This window comes from Vulpes lagopus, chromosome 2, assembly GCF_018345385.1.
Source record: "Vulpes lagopus strain Blue_001 chromosome 2, ASM1834538v1, whole genome shotgun sequence".
Taxonomy (NCBI): Eukaryota; Metazoa; Chordata; class Mammalia; order Carnivora; family Canidae; genus Vulpes; species Vulpes lagopus.
The window spans coordinates 32,041,847-32,060,240 of record NC_054825.1 but is presented as its reverse complement, the minus strand read 5'-3'; the positions used below and the strand labels follow the sequence as shown (position 1 = coordinate 32,060,240).

The window sequence follows — 18,394 nt, the reverse complement described above, 5'->3', positions numbered from 1 at the left end:
ACCCCAGCTCTGCTGCATATCCTATTCCTTGGTTCTAATTTCCATTAAACTATATAACATCCCTTAGTTTTAATTTCTTCTTAATACATATCATGACCTGGAGTCACTGATTTATGACTTCTGTTCTGGTTTATTTATCTCTCCAGCCAAATTGTGAACTAAAAAGAGCAGGGACTGTATTGGTCTTTGTCACTACTAAGATTGGTGCCCAAATAGATGTGGAAGGAAAATGGGATAGCAAAATTATTATATTTATGAAAACAAAATAACATATTTTTGGAACAGCTTGAGGAAGTAAAGCATTCAGAATTCAACTAAAATAGAAACTGCTGCAATGTGCTACTCTTAGGTATTAGATTTGTAATTGTCCATCCAAAGTTAGAAAACTTTGGATGAAAGTAAAGCTGAGTTTGTCAGTATCATCACTTTGGGAACTAAGGCAGGTATTCTAGGCTTGTTGTTGTTGTTTTTTCCAGATTCCAGAGCCCTGGCATCAAACAGGAGACTTCTGCAATACCAGTAATATCAGGATGTTATGGCTTCAAACTTCTAACTAGGTCAAAGCATAAGTCTCATAGGAAGATTGGAGTAGGGATTATTGTTCTAGCAGTTCTAAATGCTATCAAAGACTCAAGTTCTGTCCATCTCTCAGTTCTACCACCATTGAATGTCATCTTATCCAGGCAGGCAATGTCTGAGGAAGACAAGAATGCTGCCTTTCTTTTCCTAGATTTGCTTGTTCCAGCAGACTTCCTCCAGGGCTTCATGGGTCATTTTTGGGTACATATCTATTGTTGAACTAATCATTGGTGAGGGAATGAGATTATGCACAACATTCAGGCTTGACCCTGAACCAGGGGCCAGGGGGCAGGGGGTGGAGTGTATCCTTTTCCCATGAGGTATGTGGACTAATTGAGGAGAGTGGCAGATATATGAACAAAATCGAGGTTCTTTGGGAAGGGAGAAGGGGGGATGTGCTATATATTTCATCTATTGTTCCTGTGTCTGGAAGCAGTAGCTAATGTGGTTGCTAAAACTTTTTCTCCTAAGTTTTGTACTGTTTGGTATGATGGGTAAAGACTAGTTCAAGATTCTAGAAGTTGATGAACAGACTGGAGACGCATACAGTTCCAGTCCTTTGGATTAAGCTTCTGTTCAAGAAGCTTGAGGAGGAGCTCCTGTTTCAGCAAGTGGTGGCTGCTGCTTTTCAAGAGGGAGATCTAGAGGGGGGAGTCAGTTGAGCTCCTCTTTCAGCTGTTTTTTTTTAATAATAAATTTATTTTTTATTGGTGTTCAATTTGCCAACAAACAGAATAACACCCAGTGCTCATCCCATCAAGTGCCCCCCTCAGTGCCCGTCACCCATTCACCCCCCCCTCCTCCCCTTCCACCACCCCTAGTTCGTTTCCCCGAGTTAGGAGTCTTTATGTTCTGTCTCCCTTTCTGATATTTCCCACACATTTCTTCTCCCTTCCCTTATATTCCCTTTCACTATTATTTATATTCCCCAAATGAATGAGAACATATGATTGACTTATTTCACTCAGCATAATACCCTCCAGTTCCATCCACGTTGAAGCAAATGGTGGGTATTTGTCATTTCTAATGGCTGAGTAATATTCCATTGGATTCATAGACCACATCTTCTTTATCCATTCATCTTTCGATGGACACCAAGGCTCCTTCCACAGTTTGGCTATTGTGGACATTGCTGCTATATAAACATCGGGGTGCAGGTGTCCCGGCGTTTCATTGCATCTGTATCTTTGGGGTAAATCTCCAACAGTGCAATTGCTGGGTCATAGGGCAGGTCTATTTTTAACTCTTTGAGGAACCTCCACACAGTTTTCCAGAGTGGCTGCACATTCCCACCAACAGTGTAAGAGGGTTCCCTTTTCTCCGCATCCTCTACAACATTTGTGGTTTCCTGCCTTGTTAATTTTCCCCATTCTCACTGGTGTGAGGTGGTATCTCAGCTGTTTTAATCCTATGCCCTGTCTTTAGAGAAATGTACTCCATTCTGCAGAGCCCGTCTCATTCCACATGTTTCTTTATTGCTTTATCCCACCCTTCTTTCCCAAAGCATAAGAAAAAAGTTTAGGGATGGTTTGGGAAGTTGAGAGAAGAGAGTGAGTTCTCAGAATGGAAGGAATGGGACAGCTTTCCATTTCTTGTTCACTTCTGCTATATTCTCTGTTTGTAATGATCAAAGTAACTTGTGCCTTTTATTCTCTGGTTGGAGTTTTTTTTTATGTCCTATGACAGGTTGAGACTACGAATAGAATAGATGAGATAATGTGAATGATGAAATGTTCAAAACTCCACAGCCTCTACACCATTACCAATTACAACATATAAGTGTGGTTAAAAATGCAAGGGGTGTGTCAAGCCAGAAAATGACATAGAGTGTTGGGAGTTTGATGTTTGATGATATATTCTGAATATTTCTTAACATCTTAAACATTTTGTGGTAGATTTGAAAAATGAGGGTAATCCTTGCTTTTTTGTTGTTTCTTGTACACTCATAGACTGGTATGACCCATTAAACTGCCAGTTTGGGATTCTTCACTGTCTTCATTCCTTACCTGGTTATTGATCTGAATCTGTCTATTCTCCTTACCACAGCCACTAACTCAGTCTGACCCTTACCACAGGACGAACAAATCCCTTTGTTCTTGAATTATTTCCCTATTATTCTGCAAGTGTGGTATGGATAAAGATTAACTTTTATCTATCCTTTTTTTTAAATTTTTATTTATTTATGATAGTCACAGAGAGAGAGAGAGAGAGAGGGGCAGAGACATAGGCAGAGGGAGAAGCAGGCTCCATGCACTGGGAACCTGATGTGGGATTTGATCCCAGGTCTCCAGGATCGCGCCCTGGGCCAAAGGCAAGCGCCAAACCACTGCGCCACCCAGGGATCCCTACTTTTATCTATCTTTGATGTCTCCAGATATCTAGCGTAAGACTTACTGAAAGTGGAGGGAAATCAATGTTTGTTGATTTCTTGTTGATATTTTCTTTTCTGCTCTTGGTTTTAGACTCTGAACTGAAGAGTTTTTGTTCCAGAAATATACTGATCATCCTTGGCTTCTCCTGTATCATGGCTGTAGTTGCTTTGATTGCTGTGGGGCTGACCCAGAACAAACCATTGCCAGAAAATGTTAAGGTAACTCAAACCTGAGGGGTTCAGGCTGGGATGCCAGGAGAGGGTAAAGAAGGTTATGGTAAATTAGAGCATACAGGAGGGGTAGAGGTTCTGGCATCCCAGGAGCAAATCAATATCCACTGGACTAGGGAGGTAAAATGGAAATGATGCTCATTCTGGTAGAGGGAATGTCCTGAATCAATTAGTGGTAGGAAGATAATGGTCTTTATACTTGTTCAGCAATTACTGTTAATACTTTAACAGAAACAAATACTTTATTCACATCCAGATATGTGCTGATATTATGTGGTGACATTTTGTGCTGATATTCTATAATCTAGTACTATCTCTACCTCTTATTCATTGTTTCACTGTGGATGTGTCACAACACTACACTCTTTGTTCTTCTTACTCACTTATTATTACTATCACAAAAGTAATATTTCTTAGAGAGCATTGGATAAAGCACTTTGAAGTCAAAGATTGTGGAGAAGACTTTTTCCTCATCTCCAAAATATTAAAGCAAGCAGCAAAATCAACTAAAAATACTCACAGAGAAAACATACACGTAATCAAATATAGTGATATGAAATGAATTTATAGGTGGACAGATTTCTTGGAAATTTCCACATTTGAAGAGCTAGATAATATCATTAAAAATAATTAGGGTCATTAGCTACTGTGATTTATTTCTGCTTCCTTTCAAATTCATCAAAGTGAAATTTCAAAGACATGAATATCTTAAAAGTACCTTGTAATGTGGTCATTACTTTATTTAATCTGTTAATTAAAAAGCATATATAAAATTTAAATTTATGTTGTAAATACACCATTGTATTTACACTTCCATTGTATTCAACTTTCATTGAAATTAAATAAATGTACAATAAATCTAAAAGGGCCCAGAATATACCAATATGCTAATATTGTACATATTGACACATATGCACACGTAAGTGATGACATGTCCAGAAGTTAAGTTGACCATGGAGACTCTGGAATACATGTGCAGAAATTTATTTTCTTGTATTTGAAGATGCTAAACTGTGAGACTAGAAAGATGAATGTATATGCCAGGGTTCTAAAACTTTTGCCATCTACCCAAATCAGTTGCCTAATAGCAGAAGCCTGGATGTTACATTGGCATTTCTTTGCAACATGAACTCAACTCTGTTGCTGTGCACAGCAACCCCTTTGTCAGCATAGAAGGCTGATATTATGTCTTTGTCAATGGTCTCTTGCCTTTTAATGTTGAGTGATGTTGGCTCTCTTGGCAAAACTTCACTCACAGTTGAAGCCTCGTGACATCTTGGTTCTGCTATTTATTTACCAGCTCCAAAAGTACATGATTGCCCTCCTGATTTGACCTTTTTACATGTTAATTATTACATTTTTGGAGAGGGGGACTGCCTAGGAGGCAAAATCCGTGATAGACTTGAGCTCTGTGTTCCCAGTGAATACTTCTGGTCATGGATGACCTTCCTGCATTCACAGTGGTTATCATTGACTCTGTTGTGATTCTGTGTTGTGTTGGCCCCACAAAATGGAATAGGTCTTTAAATAGGAGGTATGAGTATTTGAAGAGTAGACACTGGCATATGAAATGAATCTTTATAGCAATATCACTGGTCTAGCAAGATCATTTTATATATGCAAACTAGTCATTTATTAAGGTCATACACTAATTTTAATAAGATTGCTGGCATATATTAAGGGCAAAAATATTTTAGGAATTTGTCTTTGGTGATGGCTTTAAGCTATGTATGCTGCCCATTTTGATAGTCACTAGCCATATGTAGCTATTTCAACTTAATTAAAATAAAATAAAGTAAAATAAAATAAAATAAAATAAAATATTTTGTCCCTTAATTGCACTAGCCAGATTCCAAATACTCAATAGTCTCACGTGTCTGGTGGATACTAAATTGGACAATGCAGACATAGAACATTTCCATTGCTGCAGAAAGTTCAATTGGACATTGATGCTTTAGAGAATACTCTTTGATAATATTTCTGAAATAATTCAAAACTAAGTTTGATGAATAAGGTATATAATAAAACATTATAAAATATAAAATAAGAAATAGTAAATGAGACTTTTTTCTTGTGTGATTTGTAAGCTAATACCAGGACCATCCCAGATATCATGAGCTACTAAAATGCTTTGAGTAGTTTGTTGAATAAATTTATTTCCTTTCAAAAATGATAATTTAAAGGATAACACTTATTTCAATATTCATACCTGGTACATTTGTTTTAAAAACATGTAACATCGAACTTCCAGGGAAAATGGTGGAGTAGGAGGACTCCAGGCTCACCTAACCTCATGGAATAAGATAACACCTGATCAGTGTAAATAACTCAGAAAACAATCTGAAGACTGGGAGAATTTCTCTACATTCACAGCTAAATGTAGAGAAGAGGCTGTATCAGAGGGAGTAGAAAGGTTGGAGACACATTTGGAAGTTAAATGGACCTGTCTGTAGGAGGGAGGAACGACACAGGCATGGCAAGGGCAGAGGACCGGGCCCTCACACCAAGTACCCCAGATGCACAGGGATCCTGCATGAAATCAAAGGGGCCCAATTTCCTGAGTTCTTATAATCAGCAGGGATTAACACCTGGAGGTTTGAAAATTAGTGGGCTCAGTTCTGGAAGAGCCAGGAGGGTGAGAGTAAACAGAGACCAGACCCTACACTTAAAGGACAGCACCCTTAAACAAATAGCCCTGTGGAGATATAGCATAGAAGCAGCAGTTTGAAAAGCACCTGTGTATGCGGGAGGGAGATTTGTTTACTAATCTCAGTGCATGTACTTGGAGGGGTAGGGATCATTGGGAGACCTCTCTAGGTTCAAAGGAGCTGGTGGATATCATTTCCTTCCCCCATCCTCCAGCATAAACACATGGACACCTGTGAATCAGCAATTCTCCAACACTACCTAACTTGCTAACAGTCTGCCCCACCCTTGTGTTCTCCTGTGGACATGCTGGCTTCAGCTAGGCCTCACTCCAAGTCTCCTATCATACAACAGACCTTGCTAATACCACCCACCCTGCCCCCAAGTGCTTCTTGGGATCCACCTCCTCCAATCCAGCCAGCCTTGGTTCTGGTGGCTACCGGTCCCCTTTCACAACAGACCTCAGCAAACCTTGCTAACACTGTGTGCCTCGCCCTCACCCCCATTCCTGCATTCTCCTGTGTACCTGCTCCTTCCAGTATGCCCTTGGCCAAAGCCCACCCAAAATGGTGCCATAAGCCTGGCAGTGTGCAAGCAACTCTGATAGGCCAACAGCACTCCAAAGTGAGCCCAGCCCTGGGGAGAGTGGAAGATAACCACACACACTGGTCTGACTGTAGCCAAAGCAGTGGGCTGAGGGCAAATGTCTGGTTTGACTGCAGGTCCTGCCCACCAATGAAAACCTCTCAGAAGACAAGGAAAGTGCCCTACAGTTTGGTGTTACAGCATCTCTGGCAAACTCCTGGTCTGATTCAACCCCAGCTAAAAGTGGCCCTAGACTGGCCCACTAACAACACAAGGACCAAACTCTACTCACAATAGGCAAAGCAAGCCATCACAGACAACTGGATTGAAGGCAAATGTGGCTCAGCCACAACAGCAAGACACATGCATCACACATAGCAAATACCCCTGAAGCTCCAGATTCTGGTGAACAGGGGACACTGCATGGCAAGGCACTACAGGACCTTTTACAGGCCATTACTGTCAAATACACAGCTGTCTTTCTTAACACACAGAAACAGATGCTGAGAGTTAGACAAAATGAGACAGAGGAATATATCCCAAATGAAAGGATAGGACAACATTGCAGCAAGAGAACTAACAAATGGAGATAAGTAATATCCTTGATATTTGAAGAGAATTTGAAGTAATGGTCACAAAGATATTCACTGGATTTGAGAAGAGAGTGACATCCTTAACAAAGAGATAGAAAACAAAAAAAGAGGGGTGCCTGGGTGGCTCAGTCAGTTGAATAACCAGCTCTTGGTTTTGGCTCAGGTTGTGATCTCAGCACAGGTTGTGGGATCAAGCGCCGTGTTGGGCTCTGTGCTCAGCACAGAGTCTGCTTGAGATTCTCTCTCTCTTTCTCCCTCTGCCTCTCTCCCCAGGCACACACACACACTAAATAAATAAATAAATAAAATCTTTGGGGAAAAAAGAACCAATCAGAGATGAAGTACACAATAACTCAAATTAAAAATACACTATGTGGAATAAATAGTAGGCTGGAAGAAGCAGAAGAATGTGTCAGTGACCTGGAGGACAGAGTAACATAAAACAATCAGGCTGAATAAGAGCAAAGAAAGAAATAATTAAATAAAAACAGGGAACTCAGGAACACCCTGAGGCATAGAAACATTTGCATTATAGGGATCCCAGAAGGAGAAGAGAGAAAAAAGAGAGCAGAAAAATTGTTTGAAGAAATGATAGCTGAAAACTTCCTGTATCTAGAGAAGGAAACAGAAATCCAGATCCAGGAGGCACAGAGAGTCCCCAACAAAATCAACCCTAGGCAGTCCACACCAAGACACATAGTAATTAAAATGGCAAAAAGTAGTGATAAGGAGAATTTTAAAAGCAGCAAGAGAAAGCAGATACTTATAAGGGAAATCCCATAGGGCTTTAGCTAATTTTTCAGCAAAAACTTTGCAGGCCAGAAGAGAGTAGCATGATGCATTCAAAGTGCTGAAAGAAAGAAAACCTGCAGCCAAGAATACTTTATTTAGCAAGGCTGCCATTCAAAATAGAAGGAGAGATAGTTTTCCAGACAAACAAAAGTTAAAGGAATTCATAACCACTACAAGAAATGTTAAAGGGGACTCTGAGTGGAAGAGGAATAAGAAAAGTAGGAAACACAAAGGCTTAAAATAAGTATATCTATAAAAATCAGTCAAGGGGTTCACAAAATAAAAGGATGTAAAGTATGATAGCATATATGTAAAACATAAGGGAGAAAGATTAAAGCATGGCTTCAAACTTAAGCAACCATCAATTTAACATCGACTGCTATATGCATAAGATGTTATATATAAAGGTAATGGTAACCACAAATCAAAAACCAGTAATTAATATGCAGGAAAAAAAGAGAAATGAATCCAAATATACCACTAAAGAAAGCCAGGAAACCGTGAGAGAAAATAGAGAAAAGAAGAACAAAGAAGAACTATAAAAACAACCATAAAGCAAATAACAAAATAGCAAAAGTACGTATCTAACAATAATTAGTTTGAATGTAAATAAGTAAATGCTACAATCAAAAGACATAGAGTGACGAAATGGATAAAAAGCAAGACCCACCTACATGTTGTCTACAAGAGACTCATTTCAGACCTAAAGACATATGCAGATTGAAAGTGAGGGGATGGAAAAACATTTATCATGCAAATGGAAGTGAAAAGAAAGCTGGGCTAGCAATAGTTATACTTGTACACAATGGCCTTTATTTTTATTTTTTTTAAAATATTTTTTCTTTATTTATTTATGATAGTTACACAGAGAGAGAGAGAGAGAGAGAGAGTCAGAGACACAGGCAGAGGGAGAAGCAGGCTCCATGCACCAGGAGCCCGACGTGGGATTCGATCCTGGGTCTCCAGGATCACGCCCTGGGCCAAAGGCAGGCGCCAAACCACTGCGCCACCCAGGGATCCCCACAATGGCCTTTAAAATAAAGACTGAAATGAGACAAAGAAGGACGCTATATAATCATTAAGGGAACAATCCAACAAGAAGATATTTATGCACGCAAATACATAAAACTAATAACAAACATAAAGGAAGTAATCAATAGTAATATAATAATAGTAGGGGACTTTACACTCCATTTACATCAATGGATAGATCATCCAAACTGAAAATCAACAAGGAAACAGTGACTTTGAATGACACATTGGACCAGAACAATCTAACAGATATATTCACAACATTCCACCCTATAACAGCAGAATGCATCTTCTTCTCAAGTGCACATGAAACATTCTCTAGGATAGATCACATATTAGGCCACAAAACAAATCTCACAAATTAAAAAAGATTGAAGTCATACCATGCACTTTTCCAACTACAACACTGAAACTAGAAATCAACCACAAGCAAAAATCTGGAAAGAGCATGGAGATGAAATAGCATTCTACTAAACATGAACAGGTCAACCAAGAAATGAAAGAGGAAATAAAAAAAACACTTATAGACAAATTCAAATGAAAACATAATGGTCCAAAATCTTTGGGATGCAGCAAAGCTGTTCAAAGAGGGAAGTTCATAGCAATGCAGGCCTACCTCAAGAAGCAAGAAAAATCTTAAATAAACAACCTACACTTATACCTAAAGGAGCTAGAAGAAGAACAAACAAAACCCAAAACCAGTAGAAGGAAGGAAATAATAAATATGAGAGGAGAAATAAATGAAGTAGAAACTAAAAAGACAATAGAATAGATCAATAAAACCAAGAGCTGGTTCTTTGAAAAGATAAACCTTTGATCAGGCTCATTAAAAACAAAGAGATGTGACTCAAATAAACAAACTTAGATTTGAATGAGAAGAAATAACAACCAATACCACAGAGATACAAAGGACTATAAGAGACTATTATGAAAAATTATATGCCAACAAACTAGACAACAGAAGACATGGACAAACTCCTAGAAACATATAACCTCCCAAATCTCAGCCAGGAAGAAATAGAAAAAGAGTAAACCTATTATCAGCAATGAAATTGAATCAGTAATCAAAACACTCCTCCCAACAAACAAAAATCCAGGACCAGACAGTTTCCTTGGTGAATTCTACTAAACATTTGAAGAAGAACTAATACCTATCCTTCTTGAACTATTTCAAAAAATAGGAGAGGAAGGAAAACTTCCAGTTTCATTCTATGAGGTCAGCATTACCCTGATACCAAAGCCAGATAAAGACACTACAAAAGAGAGAGAGAGAGAGCTATAAGCCAATATCTCTGATGAACAGTAGATGCAAAATCCTCAACAAAATATTAGCAAACCAAATCCAACAATACATTAAAAAAATCATTCACCACAATCAAGTGGGATTTTATTCTTGGGATGCAGGGGTGGTTCAGTATTTGCAAATCAATCAACATGATACATCATATAAAGAAGAGAAAGGATAAAAAACCATATGATCATCTCAATAATGAAGAAAAAGCATTCATTTGACAAAGTTCAAAATCCATTCATGATAAAAACTTTCAACAAAGTAGGTTTAGAGGAAATATATGTCAACATAACAAAGACTATATATTAAAAAAACCCTACAGGTAACATCATAATGGTGAAAAACTGAAAGCTTTTCCTCTTACATTAAGAACAAGACAAAAGTGTCCACTCTTACCACTTATATTCAACATAGTACAGGAAGTCCTGGCCACAGCAATCAGAGAAAAAAACAATAAGTGGCATCCAGATTGGTAAGGAAAAAGGAAAACTTGCATGTATATAGCATGATATTATATATAGAAAACCCTAAAGACTCCACCAAAAAACTGATAAATGAATTTAGTAAGATCAGAGGATACAAAATCAATATCTAGAAATCCATTGCATATCTGTACACTATACATCTGTAATGAAGTGACAGAACAAGAATGTAAGAAAACAATCCCATGGGGCATGTGGGTGGCTCAGTGGGTAAGTGCCTGCCTTCAGCTCAGATCATGATTCTGGGGTCCTGGGATTGAGCCCTTCACTTTCTTTCTCTCTGTCCCTCCCCCCTGCTGGTGGTCTGTCACTTGCTCTCTCTCTCTTTCAAATAAATAAAATCTTGAAAAATAAAATAAACAATCTCATTTACAATTGCACCAAAAAAGAATAAAATGCCTAGGAATAAACTTAACCAAGGAGGTGAAAGACTTGAACTCTGAAAACTATAAAACATTGATGAAAGAAATTGAAGATAACATAAACAAATGAAAGCTATTCCAACCTCATGGATTGGAAAAACCAATATTGTTAAAATGTCTGTACTACCCAAAGCAATCTATGGATTTAATGCAATCCCTATCAAAATACCAAGAGCATTTTTCCAAAACTGCAATGAACAATCCTAAAATGTGTATGGATCCACAAAAGACTCTGAATAGCCAGGGCAGTCTTGAAAAATAACAAAGCTAGAGATATCACAATCCCAGACTTCAAGATATACTACAAAGCTGTAGTACTACTATAAACAATATGGTACTGGCACAAAAATAGACACAGATCAATAGAACAGAATCAAGAGCCTGGAAACAAGCCCACAAATATATGGTCAATCTTTGACAAAGGAAGCAAGAATGTGCAATGGGAAAAAGACAGTCTCTTCAACAAATGGTGTTGGGAAAACTGAACAGCTGTATGCAACGGAATGAAACTGGACTACTTTCTTATGCCATACACAAAAATAAATTCAAAATGGATTAAGGACCTAAATGTGAGGCCTGCAACTGTAAAAATCATAGAAGAGCAAAGACAGTAATTTCTTTGATGTCAGCTGTAGCAACATTTTTCTAGATACATCTCCTGAGGCAAGGGAAACAAAAGCAAAAATAATCTACTGGGACTTCAGCAAAACAAAAATCTTCTGCACAGCAAAGGAAATAATCAACAAAACTAAAAGACAACCTACTGAGTGTCTTTCAAATTTATTTTCAAATGATATATCCAATAAAGGGTTACTATTCAAAATATATAATGAACTTATACCGCACAACACACACAAAAAACCCAAATAATCCAAATAAAAAATGAGCAGAAGGCATGAACAGAAATTTACCAAAGAACACATACAGATTGCCAACAGACACATGAAAAGATGTTCAGCATGACTCATCATTAAGGAAATGCAAATCAGAACCACAGTGAGATTTCACCTCACACCTGTCAGAATGGCTAGAATCAAAAACACAAGAAACAACAAGTGTTGGTGAGGATGTGGAGAAAAAGGACCTGTTGTGCACTGTTAGTAGAAATGCAAACTGGTGCAGCCACTTCAGAAAACAATATGGAGCTTCCTCAAAAAGTCAAAAATAGAACTACTGTATGATCTGGTAATTCTACTTCTGGGTATTTACCCAAAGAATACGAAAACATTAATTCAAAAAGATATATGTATCCCTGCGTTTGTTGCAGCATTATTTATAATAACCGAATTATGGAAGCAGCCCAAGAGTCCGTTGATAGATGAATGGATAAAGAAGATATGGTATATATACACAATGGAATATTATTCAGCCATAAAAAGAATGAAATCTTGCCATTTGCAACAACATGGATGGAGCTAGACGAAATAATGCTAAGTGAAATAAGTCAGAAAGACAAATACCATGTTTTCACTCATATGTAGAATTTAAGAAACAAAACAAGCAAAAAAAGAGAGACAAACCTAAAAACAGACCCAACTATAGAGAACAAACTATGGTTACCAGAGGGCAGCTGGGGGTAGGAGGATAAGTGAAATAGCTGAAGGGGATTAAGAGTATACTTACCATGATGCACACTGAGTAATGTATAGATTGTGGAATCACTATGTTGTACACCTGACACCAATATAACATTGCATGTAACTATATTGAATTAAAATAAATAAAAACATATAACATCATCTCTTCATGACCATACTTCATTCAGCTGTTCATTTGTTCACAGATTCATGAATCAACAATTAAATAGTCACTGACGGGGCCACTTGACGGGATGAGCACTGGGTGTTATTTTCTATGTTGGTAAATTGAACACCAATAAAAAATAAATTTATTATTTAAAAAAAACAATTAAATATTAAGTATCTATATTAGGCACTGGGCTACAGGATATGATTGAGCTTACTATCTGGAGAAAGAAACACATTTAATAGATGACCCAAATTATTAATTATAGTTGTCATGAATGCCACCAACTGAAAGTTGGGAGCCAGGGCAGTCTTCTCTGAAAGAAATGACATTTATAGTAAAACTTGAAGTTAGCTGAGGTAGAGAAGGGTAGAGAATATTCCAGGAAAAAGGAAAGCAAGTCCAAGAATCTCACAGATAAAGATGGTGAGGGAGGTGGTTTTGTCAGGGTCTTGCAAGTCAGATTGAGGATTTTAATTTTCATCTTAAGAGCAATAAGAAGACAGTAACTTGATCAGATTTGTGTTTTGAAAAGATCACTCTGGCTGCAGTGAAGTAGAGGGTGGGGGATAAGAGCAGACATAGTTTAGAAGGAGGTCTTGAATTAAATTTTTGAAGAAAAATTTTTTATTTTTGAGGTACTGGACATCCAAGGAGAAATGTCAAAGCAGCAGTTGGATAATCAGATCTGGACCTCATAGAAGAGGTATAGACCTACAGTGCTCATTAGAAATATAATGCAAGCCATATTTTAATTTTTCCAGGGGCCACATTTTTAAAAAGTAGAAGGTTGAAATTAATATAATAATATTTTAGTGTAATTCATTACATCTCAAATATTATGTCAACATTTCATCAAAATAATTATTAATAAAGTATTTTCCATTATTTTTTCATGCTATCTTCAAATTCCAGTGTGATTTTTTTCTTCTTTTTTTAAAGATATTTATTTATTTATTTATTATTTATTTATTTATTTAACGCAGAGAAAGAGAGCGAAAGAGAGCACAAGTAGGGGGAGCAGGAAGCAGGCTCCCTGCTGAGCAGGGAACCCAACTAGCATTTTATTTTTTTATTTTTTTATTTATTTATTTTTTTAATTTATGATAGTCACAGAGAGAGAGAGAGGCAGAGACACAGGCAGAGGGAGAAGCAGGCTCCATGCACCGGGAGCCCGATGTGGGATTCGATCCCGGGTCTCCAGGATCGCGCCCTGGGTCAAAGGCAGGCGCCAAACCGCTGCGCCACCCAGGGATCCCCCAACTAGCATTTTAAAGCAGGGCTCAATCCCAGGACCCTGGGATCATGATCTGAGCTGAAGGTAGAAGGTTGACCAACTGAGCCACCCAGGTGCCCCTCCAATATGATGTTTAACTTAAATCACATCTCATTCAGATTCCTTGAACAACATGGAGATTAGGAGTGCCACGTCATGCCACATAGTCAAAAATCCATGTATAACTTTTGACTCCCTCAAAACCTAATTGCCTACTACTGACCAGAAGGCTTAGCAATAACACAAACAGTTGATTCACACATATTTTATATATGTGTTTTATACTTTATTCTTACAATAAAGTGAACTACAGAAAAAAATGTTAAAATCATAAGAATAGAAAATACATTTATAATACTCTACTGCATTTATTGAAAAGAATCCAGAATTCAAACCTGTGTTGTTCAAGGGTCAACTGCAGCTAACATTTCAAGTGCTCAATAGCCACATGTAGCTAGTGGCTACCTTATTGGACAGGACATGTCTAAAGATATGTCTCTGATGCCACTGATGTATTGAAGCCCTAGAAAAGGATGAGATTATAGGAAGGGGGTAAAAAGCAAGAAGAGAGCAAGGACCAAATCCTGAGGAATTCTATCATTCAAATATAGTGCTTGCAGTTTAGAAATCATTTACATTTTTTTCTTTCTAGGAATACTGTGAGGAATAAAAGATTATCCTCATCTTATAGATAAGCAAAATGAGGGCCTTTGAGGTTCTCTTGCTTAAGGCTCAGTATCTCATAGATTACTGCAAGAGGGATCCCTGGGTGGCGCAGCGGTTTGGCGCCTGCCTTTGGCCCAGGGCGCGATCCTGGAGACCCGGGATCGAATCCCACGTCCGGCTCCCGGTGCATGGAGCCTGCTTCTCCCTCTGCCTGTGTCTCTGCCTCTCTCTCTCTCTCTGTGTGACTATCATAAAAATTAAAAAAAAAAAAAAAAAAAAAAGACAACTGCACTTAGTCCTGAGGGTGATAGGGTGGGAATTAAAAAAAAAAAAAAAAAAAAAAAAAAAAGATTACTGCAAGAATTAAGTGGGGGGCAGCCCCGGTGGCGCAGTGGCTTAGCGCCGCCTGCAGCCCGGGACGTGATCCTGGAGACCCTGGATCGAGTCCCATGTCGGGCTCTCTGCACGGAGCCTGCTTCTCCCTCTGCCTGTGTCTCTGCCTCTTTCTCTCTGCATCTCTATGAATAAATAAATAAAAATAAAAAAATCTTTAAAAAAAATTAAGTGGGATAAATAAATGCAAATGTGAAGTGCAGAGCAGGAGTCCTTGCCCACTGTGGACAATCAGTGATTGATAGCTCATATGTTATCATCTTTGCAGCCTGTCTGGTCACAAATTGCCATTTTATCTCCAGTTCTTCCTATCTAATTCACCCTTGTCTAACCCAGCCCATGTCAGCCCTCTCATCTTGATGATCCAATCCTGTCATCCTCCTACCTAATCCAGTTTGGGTTCAGCCTTGCTGGGGCAGTGGTGGCCTCATGCCCAGGCCACATCTAGCAAAACACAAGAACTCCTTATTGGAGTGACGTGTTGTTTACTTGTCCAGCTACCAAGGTGGTAAGCATATTGAGGACAGTGCCTGGGTTTCATTTGTCTTTGTGTACATTTTATTATTCATTTACTCAATTTATTCACTTAACAAATAGTCATTGACCATCTACTCTTATTTTAGGTCCTAGGTATGTAGCAATGAGCAAAACTGGCAAAGTCCTTACCTTCATGGGGCTAATAGTGTAGTGGAAAAGATAATCACTAATCAAATAATCACAAAATAAATGTTAAATTACAACCAGTAATTAGACTTGGCTGGTTGCCTCATAGAAGTTTGCTGCTGAGTCAAAAAACTGCTTCTTCCTTGGATGTGAAGAGCTTGTTGAAGGGCAAGTCTGATGGCAGGATTTGTCAGTATAAGAGGCAGGCCCCTGCCTCCAAATCCCCTGGGAGACCAGGGTTCCCTATTCTTACCACCAGACCCTACCCAGTTTGAACCTCCAGATTGCAGGATCTGAGAATCTACATATTGAACAGGCATCCTGGAACATTCTCATGCCATTAAAGCCTGGAAACCACTGTCCTGTAGATATAGAATGGCCAGTTTTAAAAAATAGGCCTTAATGAACTGAAGAGTCATTTAGCAGTACCTAAGTGCCCCCTGGGAAAGTGCCTTTGTCCAGTGGAACTGGGTGGGGAGGTAGCTTTCAGATCTGCTCAGTTCATCACTTCCTTAATTTCCTGGACACTAGTGAAGACTGGCATTTAGTGAGTTGTCAGATACTCCTTTTAGCACAAACATTCCACATTCTGGCACACACAGACCCCCCCACAGGGTTCTCTTGAATGTACCAGACTGACCCAATACCAAATCATATGGCTTCATTAACAACTGCCACTTCTGTGGAATGCCTGCTGGCTCAGGGACCAGATGGTTTTGATTTCAGTCCCAAATCTGCTACTTTCTGCTGTGAGACTTGGGCAAGTAAGTCTCTCTCTCTATTCCTCAGCTTCCTCATATGTCCAATGGAGGTGGTTGTGAGGATTATAAGGAATGATACCAGTGACTCACTTATCAGAGTGTCCAGCACATCAGAAGCCATCAGTGGAGACTAGCTGTCCACACTGCTTTGAGGGAGATGAGTTCTAGGGAAGGCCCTTTGCTGCTAATGTGTTAAGCTAATTGAGTTGGTGCTCCCAGGATTTCCAGCTGCTGCTAAAAGGTGATGACCTATCCCCAAACATCTGCTTTTTCACAAGGAACTAAAGTGCTATTCTTCGTTAAGCATTTGTGATAGTATCTTTTCATAGAGAATTTGGAAGGACTTGCTCCCAATTTACAACCTCAAATACTCCCAGAAAATATCTATATTATTTTTACTTCACTGGATTTTAATGTTGTCTTTTTTAAAAAACAATACCTGGAGGGCACCTGGGTGGCACAGTCAGTTAAATGGGTGACTCTTGGTTTCAGCTCAGGTTGTCATCTTAGGGTTGTGGGATTGAGCCCTGCAATGGGCTCTGCGCTCAGCGCAGAGTCTACTTGAGATTCTCTCTCTCTCTTCCTCTGCCCCTCCCACTTGTACTTTTTCTCTCTGGAATAAAGAAATCTTTAAAAACACACACACAAAAGTAAAACAAAACAAAACAAATAAATAAATAAACAAACCCCACAATAGTTGGAGATGGATGGTGGTGATAGTTGCACAAAGTGTGAATGTACTTAATGCCACTGAACTGTACACTTAACTGTACACTTAAAATGGTAAATTAATGTTTGGTGTATTTTACCACAATTAAACAAATAGCAATAAAACTGTGGTTTGTATTGAATGTCTAGTAATTCCAATTAGAGAAAAAAGAAAAGCAGAAAATGGTCTTTAATTGTTTACAGGCCTTGCCAGCATTGCTGTAGCTAATGGAGACCTGATTTGTTTATAGAGTACTAGAGTTAAATTTGAAAGGATTAGCTTTGTTTATTCAAACGGACTCATGGATGGACTGATGATGTTGCTAAAAGTAGAGTTAAAGCTACAGGGACTTTTTAAAAAGATTCTGAAGAACCAATATGTCTGAAGCAACCAATAGAAGTTAATTATCTTACTGGCTTATGGAGTTTTTTTTGGGTGATGGTGGAACTCAATATCAATGGCACTACTTTATATTAGACAATGAATATTAAGTTCTCTCAGGACTGGAAGGAGTTCAGGAACCATACAATTCTAACTGCCCCCCCCCATTCATTCATTTGACTCAACAATTGTCTGTTGAATTCCTTCTTTGTGTCTAACCTATGGTAGGATATACTGTGGTGGATGCTGGATATACCATGCTAAGCAAAACAGACCTGCCCTAATAAGGCAGCTCACATCCTTATGGGGAAGGTTATTCAAATAGCTACATAGACATGTAGTTATGCATCATGGTAAGTGCTTGTCTTTAGAGCAAAAGTATGGGTACTCTGAGCCATGGATGAGGAGGGTAGAATCAAATCTGAGAAAGTCAGAGAAGGCTGGGATCTCAGGTGAAGGGCATTATGGGCAAAGGCCTTGGAACAGAAGCTACATGGCTTATAGGGAACTGAGAGCTGACCAGTGTCAGGGTGGGTGTTTTCTGAATGAGAAGACTTAAAGGGTTGAATATCCCACTTCTGCAGAGCCAGAAATAGAAGTAGATCATCTGACACTCAAATTTTCTAGTTCTTTCTACATCTAGGGAGATTTACTCAGACACCGAGACCTATAACATTTGTGCAGATAGAATTCCATCCTAAGGAGAGTTTTGGCCCACCTCCCCTTGACCTCCAGCCTCTGTGAATTCTGGGTCTGTTGCCACCCACATGTCCAG

General features: G+C 38.7%; 1 protein-coding gene across 7 annotated transcripts in view; it reads left to right on the top strand.

The window, feature by feature from the left end:
- The window catches only part of ENTPD1 (ectonucleoside triphosphate diphosphohydrolase 1), a 100,952-nt gene that overhangs the window by 49,203 nt on the left and 33,355 nt on the right, over positions 1-18,394 (top strand). For 6 of the 7 annotated variants that reach the window (XM_041744040.1, XM_041744038.1, XM_041744044.1 and 3 more), the window contains one exon: positions 3,042-3,169. The exons of the other annotated variant lie outside the window; for it this stretch is intronic. In XM_041744040.1, the coding sequence (XP_041599974.1) occupies positions 3,104-3,169 (66 nt within the window). In that variant the 5' untranslated portion in view covers positions 3,042-3,103. The remainder of the gene's footprint in view (positions 1-3,041; positions 3,170-18,394) is intronic. 7 annotated transcript variants of the gene reach the window in all.